Source organism: Saccopteryx leptura, chromosome 2 (assembly GCF_036850995.1).
Source record: "Saccopteryx leptura isolate mSacLep1 chromosome 2, mSacLep1_pri_phased_curated, whole genome shotgun sequence".
NCBI classification, from domain to species: Eukaryota; Metazoa; Chordata; class Mammalia; order Chiroptera; family Emballonuridae; genus Saccopteryx; species Saccopteryx leptura.
In genome coordinates this window covers 329840546-329857179 of record NC_089504.1, presented here as the reverse complement: position 1 = coordinate 329857179, position 16634 = coordinate 329840546, and the positions used below count along the sequence as shown (strand labels likewise).

At 44.5% G+C, this 16634-nt stretch overlaps 1 protein-coding gene across 5 annotated transcripts in view; it reads left to right on the top strand.

The window, feature by feature from the left end:
- KIAA0753 (KIAA0753 ortholog) overlaps positions 1 to 10582 on the top strand; it is a 57056-nt gene extending 46474 nt beyond the window's left edge. For all 5 annotated transcript variants that reach the window (XM_066363416.1, XM_066363414.1, XM_066363415.1 and 2 more), the window contains one exon: positions 8887 to 10582. In XM_066363416.1, the coding sequence (XP_066219513.1) occupies positions 8887 to 9049 (163 nt within the window). In that variant the 3' untranslated portion in view covers positions 9050 to 10582. The remainder of the gene's footprint in view (positions 1 to 8886) is intronic.
- Positions 10583 to 16634: the final 6052 nt, after the last annotated feature.

The window sequence follows — 16634 nt, the reverse complement described above, 5'->3', positions numbered from 1 at the left end:
TTTCTGAGTGGGTACCACTTTATTACAAACATGCAAATATGTCTTCATCATTGAGCCAAGTAGTAAACTGTGATTCCATTTCTTCTTTGAATAAGTATTAAACATATTCCAGCTTAATAATAGCCTCTTTTTTATTTGCTTATTCTTATATATATTTATTAACCTGCCCCACACAGCAGCCAACATCACAGCCATGAGATGTGTCAGTGAATCTCTGTCTGTTGTCTCCACCCCCAGTCCTTCTCCTCAGACCCTCTCTCCTGCTAGCTCAGCCTGGCTTGGCTACTCCCTGGACCCGCCATGTGGCTCTTGCTCTGGGACTTCCTCCTTCTCCACCCTGAGTGTTAGCTACCCTCCTCCTATATGAGGGTCTGTTTTCTGGTGCCCTCATCTCCCTCTTTCTTGGTTTACTCTCTTGTTTTTATTTATTATTTTTTATTTATTTAATTGAGAGGAGGGGAGATAGATTGCTGCATTTGCCCCAACTGGGATCTACCCAGCATCCTTTGTTTGGGGCCCATACACTGCCCATCTGGGGCCACGATTGCAACTGAGCTATTTTTAGCACCTGAGGTGAAGAATTAGATCCATCCTCGGTACCTGGGGCCAATGTACAGAATCAATCAAGCCATGCTGTGGGAATAGGAAAGAGGGGGGTGGGTGGGAGGGTGAGAGGGGAGGGAAGGAGAAGCAAATGGTTGTTTCTTCTATGTGCCATGACCAGGAATCAAACCCAGGACTTCCACATGCCAGGTCAACGTTCTACCACTGAGCCAACCAGCCAGGGCTCCTCTTATTTTTATGGAGCATGTCCTGCTTTCTGTATTGTAGAAAATTTCTTGAGATTGCATGTTTGAAAGTGTAATTATTCTGTCATCGTACCTGATTGATGATTTGGCTGAGTTTAAAATTATGGGCTTATTTTTTCCAAAGAATATACACCTTCCTTCATCTGTGGGGGTGAAGGAGGGATTGTCATGGAGCTGCAAGGAGTGGGGCTGTCAATCTAGCTGCTCATTCTGCTGATGATCACTTGTGCCCTCATTTTCTGCCTCACACCTGACTCCACCTCCGTGACTCTCAGTACTCTTACTTCCCGAGTCCTTGTTTTTGTGACACAGGTGAGCTTGCTCTTCCTGGGCATCTCCCTTAACAGACTCAGGTTTCAGTCTCCTCTGCTCTTCCTCTGTACGCCAAGCCAGCTATGAGTCTTCTGTGTGCGTTTTATTTCTGAAAATCTTGGACGTTTCTCATCTACTGTTGTCTTATTGTTCCCCTTGTAGACTGATGTATTTTATTTATTTCCTTTTATTTTAGTGGAGTTGTGGGTGGGATGGGAGATAATCACTTATGTTCCATCCCTCGGATTTAACCTGAAATCCTAAAACTTCTCTTTATAGTGCCCTTCAGAGTCTCTGAGACCTTTTGTCATGGTAGAGATGCACATTTACACTGTGGGAGAGGACGGTGGGTAAACCTGACTTACTTCTCTGTGTGCGCACAGTCCTCCATACGTCCCACACAGGAATAGGAAAGAACCTATCCGGATTAGAACCTGTCTGGATGGTTAGGTTCACTGGTATATTGGGAAATCCAAAAACAAGCCAAGGAAGATAAGCTGTTCCTTGTATGTTCTTATCTCTTGATAAATGATACACTTTGTTTGTGGTTGTTTTGTTGATGTAGGGAAAGCTTTCTCAGCCTGTAAGGAGTAATAGGTTAAAATGTAGAGGACAAGTCTATTAAAGTATGCCTGGGTTTTACAGATGTTCTCCTCCTCTGCTATACTGTGGCCTTCATGTGACCGAGCATCTGCATCTTCTAGCTGTTTCTGATCTCTTGTTTTTGTTTCTGATCTGAGTGTTACAAAGTGAGAGTTGTATTGATCAGATCTTGAAAAGTTAGCCTAAGACATTTGACTTCACTTAGTAGTCTCTATGTGAGGGAGAACTTAGATTTTTTTTTTCTTTAATGTCTCCATTTCTCCTTAACCCTGAAGAAAGGCACTGCTTTAGTGACCAGAGGGAGCAGATGCTATAACCTGGATGTGAATAAAAGAGTGATTGTGGAAGGAAAGGCTTAAGAGATGCTTTTGAAGAAAGCAAACTTGTCAGGACTCCTGGGTTGAAAAACAAGTCAGGAGACTTACTGAACACATGGATTTATCTTTATCCCCTGTGTCTCTACCCAACTATATGTCACTAAAAATAAATAAAAGTTAGCAAGAATCTATAAATTACAGTAAACAAAAAATAGCAATTAAATTTTGGAAGCGGTTAAACAAATAGCAGATCACATAGCAGACCAGAGAGAGCCAAGTGCCTGATGAGGGTGAAGCCAAGAACCAGGTTGATTTGTGCAGAACCTTGGTAAACTCGAGTGAGAAGCACTGGATGCTGGTGAGGCATAGGTGCAGTTCAGGCAGAAAATAGGAGGCTGGGCTGAAACTCTCCTTCTTGAATATAGCAGATAGGTAAGATGGCCAGACATGTGAAAGCCATGAAAGATACATAGACTCTTCTAACAGATGAAAAGAACTCTGAGGAAGCCAAGACAATGCAGGAAGAACAAAACATTAAAAACAAATTAAACTTTATATTCTCTGAGAAATAAATGAAGCTCTATCATCATGAAACAAGAACAGGTATTATTTAAAATACTTTCAAGGACTAAAACGAAAGTTCTTAGAAATTAAAAACATGCCCTGGCCGTATAGCTCAGTCAGAGCATTGTTCCAAAGCACCAAGGTTGCTGGTTTGATCCCGTCAGGGCACATACAGGAACAGACTGATATTCCTGTCTGTCTCTCTCTCACTCTCTCCCTCCCTTCCTCTCTCTGGCTAAAAATCAAATAAAAATATGGCTGAAATAAATTTACTAGAAGGATTTTTAAAAAGTCAGATTCCTTAGGAAGTATAATTTTTTTTAAAAAAAGGAATAGATAATAGGGAAGAAAATATTTTTTAAATTAGAGGATTATTCTAGGAGATCCATTGTCTTAGCTCCAGCTGCCATAACACATATTATAGGCTGAGCGTCTTAAACAACAAAAATTGTTACCTTATAGTTCTGGAGGCTGGGAAGTCCAAGATCAAGGGCCTTCTTCCTGTTCTGCAGATAGCCGTTTTCTTGCTGTATTCTCACGTGACCGAGAGAGAGATCCTGTCTCCTGCCTTTCTTTTATAAGGACACTAATCCTATTCATGAGAGCTTCTCCCTCATGACCTAATTATTTCCCAGAGGTTCCACCGTCAAATACCATCATCACCTTGGAGATTAGGCTTTAAGATATGAATTGGGTATGTTGGGTAGACACATAGGATTTCAGTTTATAGCATCCAACATATGAATAATAGGAGTTCTAGAATGTGAGAACAGGGAACATGAGGAATGGGGAGCAGGAAATTAACAAAGAAATACTGTAAGAAAAATTTCCAGAAGACTGTTAGTCTCTAGATTACAAGAGTTCATCAGTTGTCCACCGCAAGTTAGTGAATGAGTGAATAAATAAATGAATAAACAAGTAGAACAGAACACACCATGGCACATCATCTTGAAAAGGAAATTTGAACATTCAAATATAAGGAAAATATGATAAAAGGTTCCAGAGAGTTAAAATTGGGCATATTTAAATAATCAGGAATGAGAATAGCATATTGTTTTCAGTAGCAATGCTAACAAATATTAGAGCATGCTTTTAAAATTTAACCTAGAATTGTGGGCTCAGCTAAATTATCAATTAAATACGAGGGTAAAATAAAGACATTTTATGTATGCAAAGTGTTGAAAAGCCTCATTCCTATGTACGTTCTCAGTAAGCTACTGGAGCGTGCATGCCACTAGTGCCAGGGGCACACTGAGAATGAAGACAGGATTTAGGAAACAGTAGCATGGAACTCCCGGAAAACTGGCTGAAGCTGTTTCCAGAGAACTTTTCAGTGAGCATAGAGAGCAGCTGCTCCTGACTGGAGGAAGGGGACAGAGCACTCCAGGAGGAATGGTTCCCGGAGGGGAAGGCAGGGTCAGGAAGGCTGAAAGGAGAAGAAAACAGATTGTCACTTAATGTGTTCGAATATATAAGGGATACCTTGTTGTTTCATAGTATGGTGTATTCATAATATAAAGGAATTGGTGATAAGAAAGCAAAGCAAATACAAAAACAAGGTAATTACTTAATGACGCACATGGTAATTGGGACTGCTTCTCCCACTGAGGATAACTCTTAATAGAAAAGCGAGAGTAAAAATAAAGCATGCATGCTGAAGGCATCAGGAGGTCAACTCGGTGACGAAGGAGAACTGGGGCAGGATCCTGGCAGAGACACACCGTGGAGTGTCAGTTGTGGAGGGAGATAGTGGCATTTGGGATGACTTTCAGATCAGAAGGAGGTGGGAATGCAGCGCTGGCTGTGGGGGGTGCCACCCTGGTGAACTCTCCTCGCTCTCACTTGTGACCCTGAAGTAAGGGTGACCTGGGGACCAGGAGGCCCTCTCTGGGTGGGACTCCACTCAGCTCCAGGTTATCCTAGTTCCTCAGACTGGGTGGAAGGGATTCTAGACTACTGCCCCCCCACCCCCGTGTACCAGGTAGAAGCTAACAGATTTTCTCTGAAGGCATAGAACATCACCTTAGGACTGAATTGTTTTTAGAATTTTCGAGTGCAGGGTCTGGTATGTGGTGAGAAACAACGAGGCAGCAGACAGGCACGAGAACAAGAGCAGACCGACAGCAGCTCCAAATGTTAGACTTAGAGTGACACTAGAGTGACAAGACATCGAGCCAGAAATTCAGGAAGCTCTAGAAGCCCCAAGCAAGAAAAATAAAAATAAATCTGTATATAGGTATATCATAGTAGTGTTGAAAAATCAAAGATAAAAGAAAATCTTAAAATCAGCTGAGGAAGAAAAAAAGAGAAAGAGGAACAATGGAAGCTGGAGGCTCTAGCATATCTTTTAAAGTTCTAAAATAAAAAAACTCCTAATCCAGAGTTCATAATTCAGCGAAATATATTTCAAGAAAGAAGGTAAGAGAGGCTTCAAACAAAGCTGAGAAAATTTGTTACTGGTAGACTTTCATGATAGGATGTATTAAGAGGATAGTTTTTAGCCAGAGCAAAAACAGCCACAGATGAAAGGTAAAAAATATAGAGAGGCATGGATTTTTTTAAAGGTCAGTATGTAGGTAAGTTAATATTGACTGTATAAAACAATAAACTAATGTCTTATAGGTATATGTGTACATTTTTTTTTTGTATTTTTCTGAAGCTGGAAAAGGGGAGAGACAGACAGACTCCCGCATGCGCCCGACCAGGATCCACCCGGCACACCCACCAGGGGCGATGCTCTGCCCACCAGGGGGCGATGCTCTGCCCCTCTGGGGCGTCGCTCTGCCGCAACCAGAGCCACTCTAGCGCCTGGGCAGAGACCAAGGAGCCATCCCCAGCGCCCGGGCCATCTTTGCTCCAATGGAGCCTTGGCTGCGGGAGGGGAAGAGAGAGACAGAGAGGAAGGAGGGGGTGGGTAGAGAAGCAAATGGGCACTTCTCCTATGTGCCCTGGCTGGGAATCAAACCCGGGTCCCCCACACACCAGGCAAACGCTCTACCGCTGAGCCAACCAGCCAGGGCGGTATATGTGTACATTTAAAACATATAGTAATGCCTGACCAGGCAGTGGTGCAGTGGATAGAGCGTCGGACTGAGATGCAGAGGACCCAGGTTCAAGACCCCTAGGTCGCCAGCTTGAGCGTGGGCTCGTCTGGTTTGAGCAAAGCTCACCAGCTTGGACCCAAGGTCACTGGCTGAAGCAAAGGGTTACTCTGAAGGCCCGCGGTCAAGGCACTTATGAGAAAGCAATCAATGAACAACTAAGGTGTCGCAACGAAAAAACTAATGATTGATGCTTCTCATCTCTCCGTTCCTGTCTGTCTGTCCCTATCTGTCCCTCTCTCAGACTCTCTCTCTATTTCTATAAAATAAATAAACAAACAAACAAACAAAAAAAGTACTGATTTCTTGATATCATCTAAAACCCAACTCCACATTCAGACTTTTGTCTAAATCATGTGTTCTTATAAGTTGGATCCTGCTTCAAGGCACATATGAGAAAGCAATCAATGAACAACTAAGGTATCGCAACAAAAAATTGATGATTGATACTTCTCATCTCTCTCCATTCCTGTCTGTCTATTCCTATGTATCCCTCTCTCTGACTCACTCTCTGTCTCTGTAAATAAATAAATAAATAAAAATAAAACGTACAGTAACAATAGCATATAAGCCAGGGAGATCGATAAATAGTTAGTGTTCTAAGGTTCTTGCATCTTCTGGGAAAATGGCAAGAGTATCAGTTAATATTAAACTTTAAGTCAGGATTCCCACTGTAATCTAGAGTGACTGCTAGGAGGATAGGAAAGGAGTAGACTGTCCAAGTTAATAACAAGAAAATACTGTAATGAAAAATTACAAAACCCAAAAGAGGGTGAGAAAGAAGAGGGAAGAAATACAAAGTATTTAGTGTTTTAGTAGTAGAAGTTCAAATATGTCAGGATTACATTAAATGAAAGAGAACTAAAAGACGAAAGATTGTCAGTATAACCAAACAGCTGGGATGGGAATGGGGTGGAAGGAATAGGAGGAGGGGGTGAGTGACACTTACCTGCATTTACCTTTTTTTATATAATTCTGACTTTTGGAACCATGTTAATGTTTCCTGTATATCCTTCCAAATCAGCATTGATGGGGGAACCCTGAATTGGAATACAAACAGAAACTGAATCTAACTGTAGGTCCAGTGAATAACTAAACCATGCTAAAGGGAGCAGGGACAGATAAGAACTAGTCTAAGTAACCTGGCCAGATAGCTCAGTTAGAGCATCGTCTCAAAAGCACAAAGGTTGCTGGTTCGATCCCTGGTCAGGACACATACAGGAACAGATTGATGTCCTGTCTCTCTCTCTCTCTCTTTCCTTTCCTTTCTCTCCAAAATCAGTGAAATAAACATTAAAAAGAAGAACTAGTCTAAGTAACTATTGAACACAGTATTTTGACTCAAGGCTCTCTGACTAAAGACAAAACTGTAAACACATACTAGATTCTAGAGGATAAGTTTCTCTTACAGAGTGGCATGGGTTAACAATTCTAAAACTACTTTCTCTATATTTTCAGGTTGATCAAATAAGTAAGCATATTGTGAATAATGAGAGCTAGGTTTCTGGGGGAAGGGGACAGTAAATCTCTTGAATTGGGATTGGAGGTACCATGAATTTATAGTTTTTGATAGATGCAGAAATAATAACATGGAGTATGTGTGTCTGAGTCTCTCTGACAGTAGCACACCAGTATCAGTGAGTACACTTGGTACCCAGACCTTGTTTCTAAATACTGTTTTCCATGAAAAGGTACCAGGGCTCCTTGGAGAAATGACTGATTCCAAGACTGGGGCTGAGAAAATGTAAGAGGAGCCTGACACCTCATGTTGAGCCAGAAAGGAAGTGTGCAGAGAATGATGGGGACGTGTCAAGGGGACCCAGGAGCCAGCTTGAAGGGGCTCCTACTGGCCAATCTTGGACATTTTGAATGTCAAAATAAGTAATAATAGAAATGAATTGCTAACTGTTGATAAAGTAAGAATCTACAAGGACAAGCCTGTATGAATAAATGAAAGAATGAATGAATGAATGAATGCATGCATGCATGGTAAGGGAGAGCTCTTCAGTATAGTAGAATGTCAACTACTAAATGGAGACAGAATGATGGAATTGGAAAATCAATGTTGGCAACCCTGTAATAATTGATTCTGGTAAGTTTGATGAGAAACAAGGTATTTACATAGTCACACAGTATCTCCCCACAGTATACGTATTAATTACAAAGGGAAAATAGTAACTTCACAAGGGAGAAACCTGGCAGGCATCACTGTAACCAAGGGATAAAAATGAATACTCAGTAGAGGCACTGAGGGAAAACTATATTCTTCTGTGGCATTTGGTCCAAAATGTGTGACCTGAATTAACCATGAGGAGACATCAGACAAACCCAAATTGAGGGACATTATAGAGATATATATAAAATGCCTTTGCTCTTTGAAAAGTAAGGTCCTGAAGGACAAAAACTAAATAATGATCCCAGATTAAAGGGGAGTAAAGCGACATCACAGCCAATTAACATGGGGTCCTGGCTTGAATCCTGGACTAGAAGTATTCTTTTAAAGGACATCATTTGGACAGTTGGCAAACTTTGAAAAAGGTCTGTAGATTAGGTTAGGTAATGGTATTGCATCAATTTTAATGTTGTGATTTTTATAATTATGGTTGTTTAAGAGAATGTACCTGTTTTGGGAAATGTAAACTGAAGCACTTGAAGGATATCAAGTCTGCACCTTACTCTCAGTTTGGAAAAAGAAATTTTGCCTTTGTGCGTGAGTGTGTGTGTGTGTGTGTGTGTGTGTGTGTGTGTGTGTGTGTGTGTAAAGAAAAAGAACACAACTTTGGAGTCTCCTGCCGCCCATCCCATAGGGAAGGTGGGTACCTACCTCTCTAGCACGCATTTAGGCAACTGTCAATGGTGGATGTGGGTTGGAGCTGGGGTGCAGCTAGTTAATTTCTGGTCACCTCTGGTTTCAGCCATCTCAAGGGTGAGGTCCATCCTGTCTCTAGTACAGGCCCCTCTCGCTAGCCTGACTTTGGGATCTGAGTGTCATCATCTTAATATCTAGGAAAATAAGACCTCTCACCTTGTTTTTTTTCCTTTAAAAGTACCTTGACTGTTCTTGGCCTTTACAATTTTTGTTTAGCTCTTTGGAATGACTTGGTAAGTTCCCCAGCCGAGGAAGAGAATGGCTGCCATGTTTGGCCGTGTGTATGTTTAGCTGTGTTCTTTGTCTTCCAGCTTTTCAGAAGAGCTGGTAGATGAAGCTCTGGGATCCGTGACTGCTGAACTTGAGGATATGTGTGAAGATTATGCAGACGCTGTGTTCACCTCAGAATTCTTAGTGGCTGCTACCGAAAGGCGCTCCGAGGCGGGGGCCCGTCAGGTCACACTGGAGAGGTGACGGCACCACGCTTTGTTTCAGGCCACAGCAGACCTTTCCTCTCAGCTGTCCATCCGGCCTAGGAGGTGCTGGCCACTGGAAGGAGGGACAGGCCAGTGAGGTCATCCTCACTACACTTTCTCATTGTCACTGCAGTGGTGCTGGTAGTTTATGTTGGAATGTGTTCTATTTATTAGTATCCAGGAACCATAAATTAATTATGACAATGCAATGTTTTCTGAATGTATAATTTTCTTATTGATATGTTATAGTCATCCACTGGCTCAGTTTGGTGATCAGAATGTTTTGAAAAATAATAGATTGATAGATTTCATATAGGGATTCAAGTTGCTGTTGAGGCCATGGGTGGCGTCAGTGCCAACAAAAGTGCAATTTCTATCTGGTTCCATCCCAGGCACATGTGTCCATCTTGGGCAGTTACCCAGCTGGACCGCTGTCCCCACTGGGTACAGACTCCCGAAGCGCCCAACATTGGGTCCCATTGCCAAACCTGCCATTATGAACAGGAACCCACCAGTCACCAGTGCACAACCGTAAACACACATTCTCTGATGTCTAATTCTTGGGTGGTTTTTCACATTTTGAGTTCCTCAGGGCCTTCTATTGCTGTCGGTTGACATACTCTGATTTACAAAACCTTCTCTGAATTCAGAGGAGATTTGAGGACATTGGGAGTGGGCCTGGCCTTCTCTGGTGCCGGCTCGAAGGTACAGAGCCTGCTCCATCTCTGGGGAGGTCAGACCTTTCCACATTTCCAAACCATGGAGAAGTCTCATATGGGAGAATAGAGCAGATTTGAACAGTGTGAGCACCTCTGGGTCTCCAGAGAAAGGAAGGGACTTAGAGCCATAATAGCTTGGTCCTTGAACATCTTATAAGTCATATTTTACCAAGAGGAAAACCTCTGTATTTTCAGACTCTGAATTCAGAAAAAGGAATGTGTATAAAAATAAGGCCACTGCCTGGGAAAAGGTACCCTCAATTTTTTTGCCTGAGGCTTGGTAAAGAAATGTGAAGAATGAGTGTTGTGAGATGTACCCATGGAATAATGTGAATTTTTTTCGTGACGTATTGTGTTGTCATTTGGGAATTTTCTCTGAAGTATTCCAGGTGATCATTTAAGCTACTTGATCCCACCTATTTGTACAAAATTGATTTTTGTTTAATGTTAATGTTTTCTTGATTAATCTTATACAACCTCAGAATTAAAAAGGCTTCAAGGGAAATGCAAGGTTTTTAATTTGAGGAGGTAAATGTGTAACTTGAATTGACAGGATTGTCTGTCATTGATAGCTTAAAGTTATTTGTGTGACTGTTTTTACTGTGCTGATTTTTAAAAATAAACTCAGTATTTTAAAGTATGTAGATGTGTGTTTGAAGTAATTTACATCTTTTTTTCCCATAGGCAAAGTGAAATGTGATAAACAAAAACCACTGAGAATGCTTTTATATTTGATGTGAACATAATGGATTATGTGCCACTCTTAGCAGAAAGAAATAAATGATAATAAAAGCTAACATTTATTGAGTGCATACTATGTACCAGGCATTGTTCTAAGTGCTTCCCGTGTATTAATCTATTTAATCCTCATATCTGTGATTGGTAGATACCTTATTAGTCTTATACATTAATAAAATGAGGCATAGAAAGGGAGAAGCATGTGATCAAACAAATCCATATTCAGTGAAGCCATGATCACGGAGTCAGTCTCGTAAAGATAATTGCTACAACTTTGAGAGTGCATACAAATGCATTCTCCTGCACTTGTCCCCACTCAGCACATCCTAGCCGTGGTTGTCAGGAGCAGCCCCTTTCCTAAGCACTTCCTGTCTGCTGAAGCATCAAGTCCAGGCTCCTTTGCTTTGTTTCAGGATCTTTCCAGTCTCTCTCCTGCTCCTCCCACCAGATGGGCCTCCCCCTCTCTGGCTCCGTGTGGGTGAGGCTTATACCTGTCTCCGTGTCTGGGTCTACTTTATAGTCCCAAAGAAGCAGGAAGTGAATCCTTCGAATATCAATATTCCTCTTTGTAGCCTTGCCGTATCTGAGACCTCTAGAGTTTTTGTTATTCATGAACTAAGGCTGTGTGTGTAGGTCATTCTCTAGTCCCCTTCCATTTTCTCTGTGTTATTTCCAGAAACAGACATGCTTGAAGGTAGCATTTCTTTGTGACTTAGGCTGCTCCAGTTTACAGAGGTGATGCAATTTATAAGTCTGCTTTTCGTACTCTACAGCCCCGGCCATGTGGGGGTTTTACCATGTTTACATGCTTGCCTCTAGACTGTTTAGCTCCTCAAGGGCAAGGTCTCTGCCTAGCATGCACTTGGTGTTCAGTAAGTCCTTTTGAGTTAGGAAGGCATACTTTCTTGGGATGGGTTTTGTACAGGGGTCTGTGATAGATAATCTATGAAAATTTGTTTACCCTTTGTGGCCCGATGTAGGATGCTACTCACAAATAGCTGCAGATTCCCTCTCTGAAGTCGTGATGCATTTGGACTTCAAGGTCAGAACCTCAGGAACTCGTCTCCCTCCTAAATAAGGGGGTCGCCTCATGGCCCTGTGCTGCTCCTGGCCCCGAGTGCCTTGGTCAGCAAACCAGTGTGGGTGCATGGGCCAGCAGGGCTGGGTGGCCTGGGACTTCAGAGGACAGAGAGAGGTGCGTGGGACCACAGAAATGCTGCCCTCACAGTGCCTGGGCCCTTCTCCCTCTGCCTGGTGGTGCTGCAGGCAGGGAAGCGCTGGGCGTCAGAAGAGAGATGGTGACAGCAGAGGCTTTTTCTCCCTCACCTCTCTTCCTTTCTCACAGTCCGGCTGCCCTGGAGGACAGAGGAAGTGGGCAGGGTGGGGAGGCTGCCTGGAGGAGGCATGGACTGCTGCACTGGGCATTGCTGGGTGCGGAAGGCAGGAGTAAGGGTCTGAGTAAAACCCCTGGGCCAACAGGAAAGGAAGGGGCTCTACACCCAGTCCGCAAGTTTCCAGTTTTCTCTGGGCCAGTCAGTGTAGGCTTCTTGAACTCATGTATGTTTCTGAGAGGAACTCATTTAAGCAGCGTAAGAGGTTTGCGAGTTTCCAGCAAAACCTATAAATCGGGGGTATCCATACCCCACACCACCACGCTGCCACCATCGCCCTTGAAAAAGCACAGGGGCAGAGTGGGAGGAAGGGGAGAAAATTAGGGTACGGGGGGGAGGGGTAAGTGGTGATGGCCGAAAACTTGACTTGGGGTAGTGAACTCACAGTACAGATGATGTGTTATAGAATTGAGCACCTGAAACCTCTGTCATCCCAATAAATTCAATAAAAAGGGGAAAAACCCAGCAGAAAGGCAGTGGCATGTCTGCTCTTACCAAATACTGGCATTCATTTAGCTCCCTGTTGGTTCAGGGGCAGAGATCTGGGATCTGTTTTGACACTGGCATGCTTATTAGATGTTTGAGCCCAAAATAGCCTGGGATACATTGGAAGGGCTTCCACTGGACATCCTGAGTATTTCCTATTAATCTTCAGTAAGGGCCCCAGGAAATCTCAGATTGGGACCCCAGGGCCTGCTGTCAGACCCAAGTGAACTTAGTCAACCAACCCACTATGCGGGTCTCACTCTGATAACCAGACTACCCCAGACTGTCAAGGGTTCTGTGACCAGGCCTTCTCCCCACAGTGTGGCTCTAATGCTAGGTCCCTCTCTTGCTGGCCTGCCCAAGGCCCTGTTCTTCTAACACTAGGCCCCGCTCACTCCCATCAGTCTTCACAGGACCTGGGCTGCAGCTTCTCACCCTCAGCCTGGGATGGGGACTCCAACACTGCACCCACCCTCCTGGATGTACCCCTGTATCTGCTGCCCTTCCTAGTGGTAACCTCACCCATCTTTCTTGAACCAAACCTGCTGCCTCTCCCTATTGTTTCTGGCAGGCTTCCATTTACTTGACCCAACTTTGCTGTGGCCTGCAGCTGGGTCCATCCATTCCTGCCACCAAGCCTGCCCCTACCCCAGCACCCCAGCAGGTGTGTCTGGAGATGGGCTCTGCCGTCCTGATGCCAGGAAATAAGTAAGACACCTTGGTTCCCACCCTGCCCTCCATGGTGTGCCATGGGGCTGCTCCCTCCCCGTTCTTCTGGGGCGCCCGCGGGAGCCACTGGCCTCTCCTTGCCTCCACTGTCTTCCTTGTCGCAGGGAGGCCTCTCCCCTTGGGAAGTCCATGCCATCTGTGTATGCCTTCCTTGCTGGTGTCCTTCATGCCCCACGAGAACCCTCGGTCTCTCTCTCTCTCTGCCCAGACCAATACCTTAAAATCCTTTGTAGAAAACCTTAAAAAGTCCAGTAGTTTCTGGAGGATTCGTACAGCAAAAGCTGCTTGCTTTAACTCCTCCATCTCAGCACCCAACCATAAGTGTGGCCCTGGGAGCTAATCATGACCCAGAACCTGCTGGTCCTCTCTCCTGTCACAAACATGCTTCCCCAGATGTTGTGGCCCTTTGCTTTCACTGCAACCCTCCACCGGCCCTCTTCCCCTCCCTCCCTCTGGGTCTCTTCTGACCTAGCTTTATTCCTGCCCTCCCCCAGCCCAGCCTTCCTCACTGCCTGCCTGCGACCTAGTCGTGCATTTCCCTTCTGCTCCCTTTGGCTCCCTAGACTCTCCCACCCACACATCCTTCCTCTGTTTTCAGTTGGTCTGGGTGAGGTCAGCCTCAGCCTCCCACTCGTGAGCTACAGAACCCTCCAGAGGTTCTGTGCCTGAGCTGAGAAGTCACTGCATATTGCTGCTGCCCGCTGGGTGGGGCCCTCAGGGCCCTACTCAGATTCTATTCATGCCTGGTGACCCTCTTGGGTATGAATGGGAGAAGTCCAGGGAGCCTTCTGGCTCTGAAATGATGTGATCAAGAGTTTCTGGAGCCCTGGCCAGGTAGCTCAGTTGGTTAGAACATCATCCAGATATGCCCGTGTTGCGGGTTTGATACCCAGGGCACATACAAGACTCACTCAATGAGTACATAAATAAGTGAAACAACAAATCAATGTGTTTCTCTCTCTCTCTCTCTCCCTCTTCCTCTCCCTCTCTCTCTCTGTCTCCCCCCTGACATGTGGGCTCTGCCATCTGGCCCATAGCCCCAGGGTTCCCTAAGCGTGGGCTGAATTTGACCCAGGAAGCCCCCAAAAGACACCGATTTTGGGGAGTGAATAGAAGGTTGGAGCCCAGAGAGCTGGGGAGATAAAGCTGACCACCCGGACCACTGCAGCCGCCTTCCCGTATGGCCCCTACAAACCTTTGGAGAGGGAGTCCAGTCTCCAGGGTCAGGCCCAGACCCACAGGAGAGGTGGTTCTCCTTAACCCCAATTGTTCAATGTACTGTTCTTGGAGAGTCACCTAGAGACCAAGAAAGGCTAGGTAAATAACACCATCCCACATCTACTCAACACTCTACAATTCAAAAAATGCCTTAAAATATATTCTCTTCTCTCTTTATCTGAAGATCGTTGTGGCCACCCTGCTTTGTGAACTAGCAGTAAGTCAGGCTAATTAAGAATGTGAGCCATGAGTTCAAATCCCATGTGACCTCCATGCCTCAGTTTCCTAATCTGTGAAATGGGTAATAACAGTAGTGCCCACCCAGGGTTATTGTGGTAATTAAGGGAAATAATCTACACAAACACATAGAATAATACCTGGCAGTTAGTGAGTGCTCAATAAATGTTAACTATGAGGTTTATCACTGAGAACTTTGTAAGAGGGAACCTTGTGGCTTATTCTTACAGCCTTAGTTCTCAAGTGCTTCCCTTGTTTTTTTTTTTCCTGTTGTTTTCTCTCCTGCTTATAATACTGTCATTCTTTGCTTTGTCCTTCAAGCCAAACAGTTGGCAACACTTTTTCTAGCCATGCCACCAGCTGCCCTGCCAACAAAAGGCATCTGGTTCCCCACTCCAGCTAGCCTGCCTGGGCTGCCTTGGATAAACGCATCATGGACAGAGCTCCTGCAGACTTGCTCTGGGGTTTCCAGTGCCTCCAAGACTTTCTGAACTGGACCACATCCTATGGAGCAGACAGACAAAGTATTAATAGCCCCATTTAACAGGTGAAGAAATTCAGGCCTACAGAAATTAAGAGATTGCCCTGTCCAGATGGCTCAGTTGGTTAGAATGTTGTGCTGATATGCGGAGATTGCTGGTTCCATCCCTGGTCAGGGCACATACAGGAACATATTGGTGTGTGTGTGTGTGTGTGTGTGTGTGTGTCCCTTTCTCTATCTAAAATCAATAAATAAAAACAAAATTAGAAAAAGAAATTGAGAGACTTGCTCTGGGTCATTTGGAACACAGTGAGAGAACCAAAACTTGATCTGCATCTTTTGACTTCAAGCCTAGCATCCTTTCCATTCTGTGACACAATCTTGTCTTTCTCTCAAGTAGATGATTCTTACATGGTCTAGCACAGTGGTAGTCAACCTGGTCCCTACCGCCCACTAGTGGGCATTCCAGCTTTCATGGTGGGCGGTAGCAGAGCAACCAAAGTATAAATTAAAAAATAGATTTAACTATAGTAAGTTGTTTTATAAAGATTTATTCTGCCAGACTTAGCGAAAATCTGACATAAAGTACTTGGTAAGTAATTATTATTATTATATGCTTTAACTTGCTGTAACTCTGCTTTATAAATTTTATAAAGTAAAGTTACTTCCCTACTTTATAAATCACCATTACTGTGGAACCGGTGGGCGGTTAGAAAATTTTACTACTAACAGAGATACAAAAGTGGGCGGTAGGTATAAAAAGGTTGACTACCCCTGGTCTAGATGAAATTTCTAGAGGACTGGCAATGGTCCGCGGACTGGCTGTTAAATAACACTGGTCTAGACAATCCTAGCAGACGTCAATAGTAAGTCCGAGCTCCATTTTTAAATATTTGCTATGGTCCTGCTCTATGACAAGCACTGTGCTTTGTTCTGGGCATTTTCTAAGATGTATTTTCTACCTTCCTAACAGAGCCCAGCACAGCGGCCCAGCTACCCAGAGCCAAACTGCATGCACTCCCCTCATCTGCTGCCTCATTCCCTGCACTCTTGCAAGGGCCAGCCCTGCCCAGAACTGAGCCCACAGAGTGACGATGATAATCCACTGCTTGAGTGCTCACTATGAGTGCTTTATTTATGTGATCTCACTTGATTCTCACACTAACACTGAAATAGAGAGATTAGTAACCCATTCTACAGATGAAACAGAACCAAGTGAGATGGAAATTTTCCCAACCAGAAAGTGGCTGTCACCATGTTTGAGTACATAGTTTGCTCTCCCCAGTGTACTGCAGTGACCTCCCTTGGTCCTGGCATCCAGCCTGCTGGGGCTGGGCTCTTCCTGCCTGAGCCTCCTGCCAGGGGCTGGGGCTCCTCCCTGAAGACACAGCCACGTGCTCCTCTGGGGGCTCACCTGTGTCCTCGCATCCTGTTCCAGGCTGTGTGCTGAGCTGCGCATGCGTGTACCGGCCCTCTTTCAGCCAGTACCAGGGCAACTTGCTGTGCCTGCCCAACACTGTTTTGCAGATGGCCTTCTGTCCCATCTGCCAGCCTGGGTAGTAAAGCGAGTGTCCCCAACCCTTC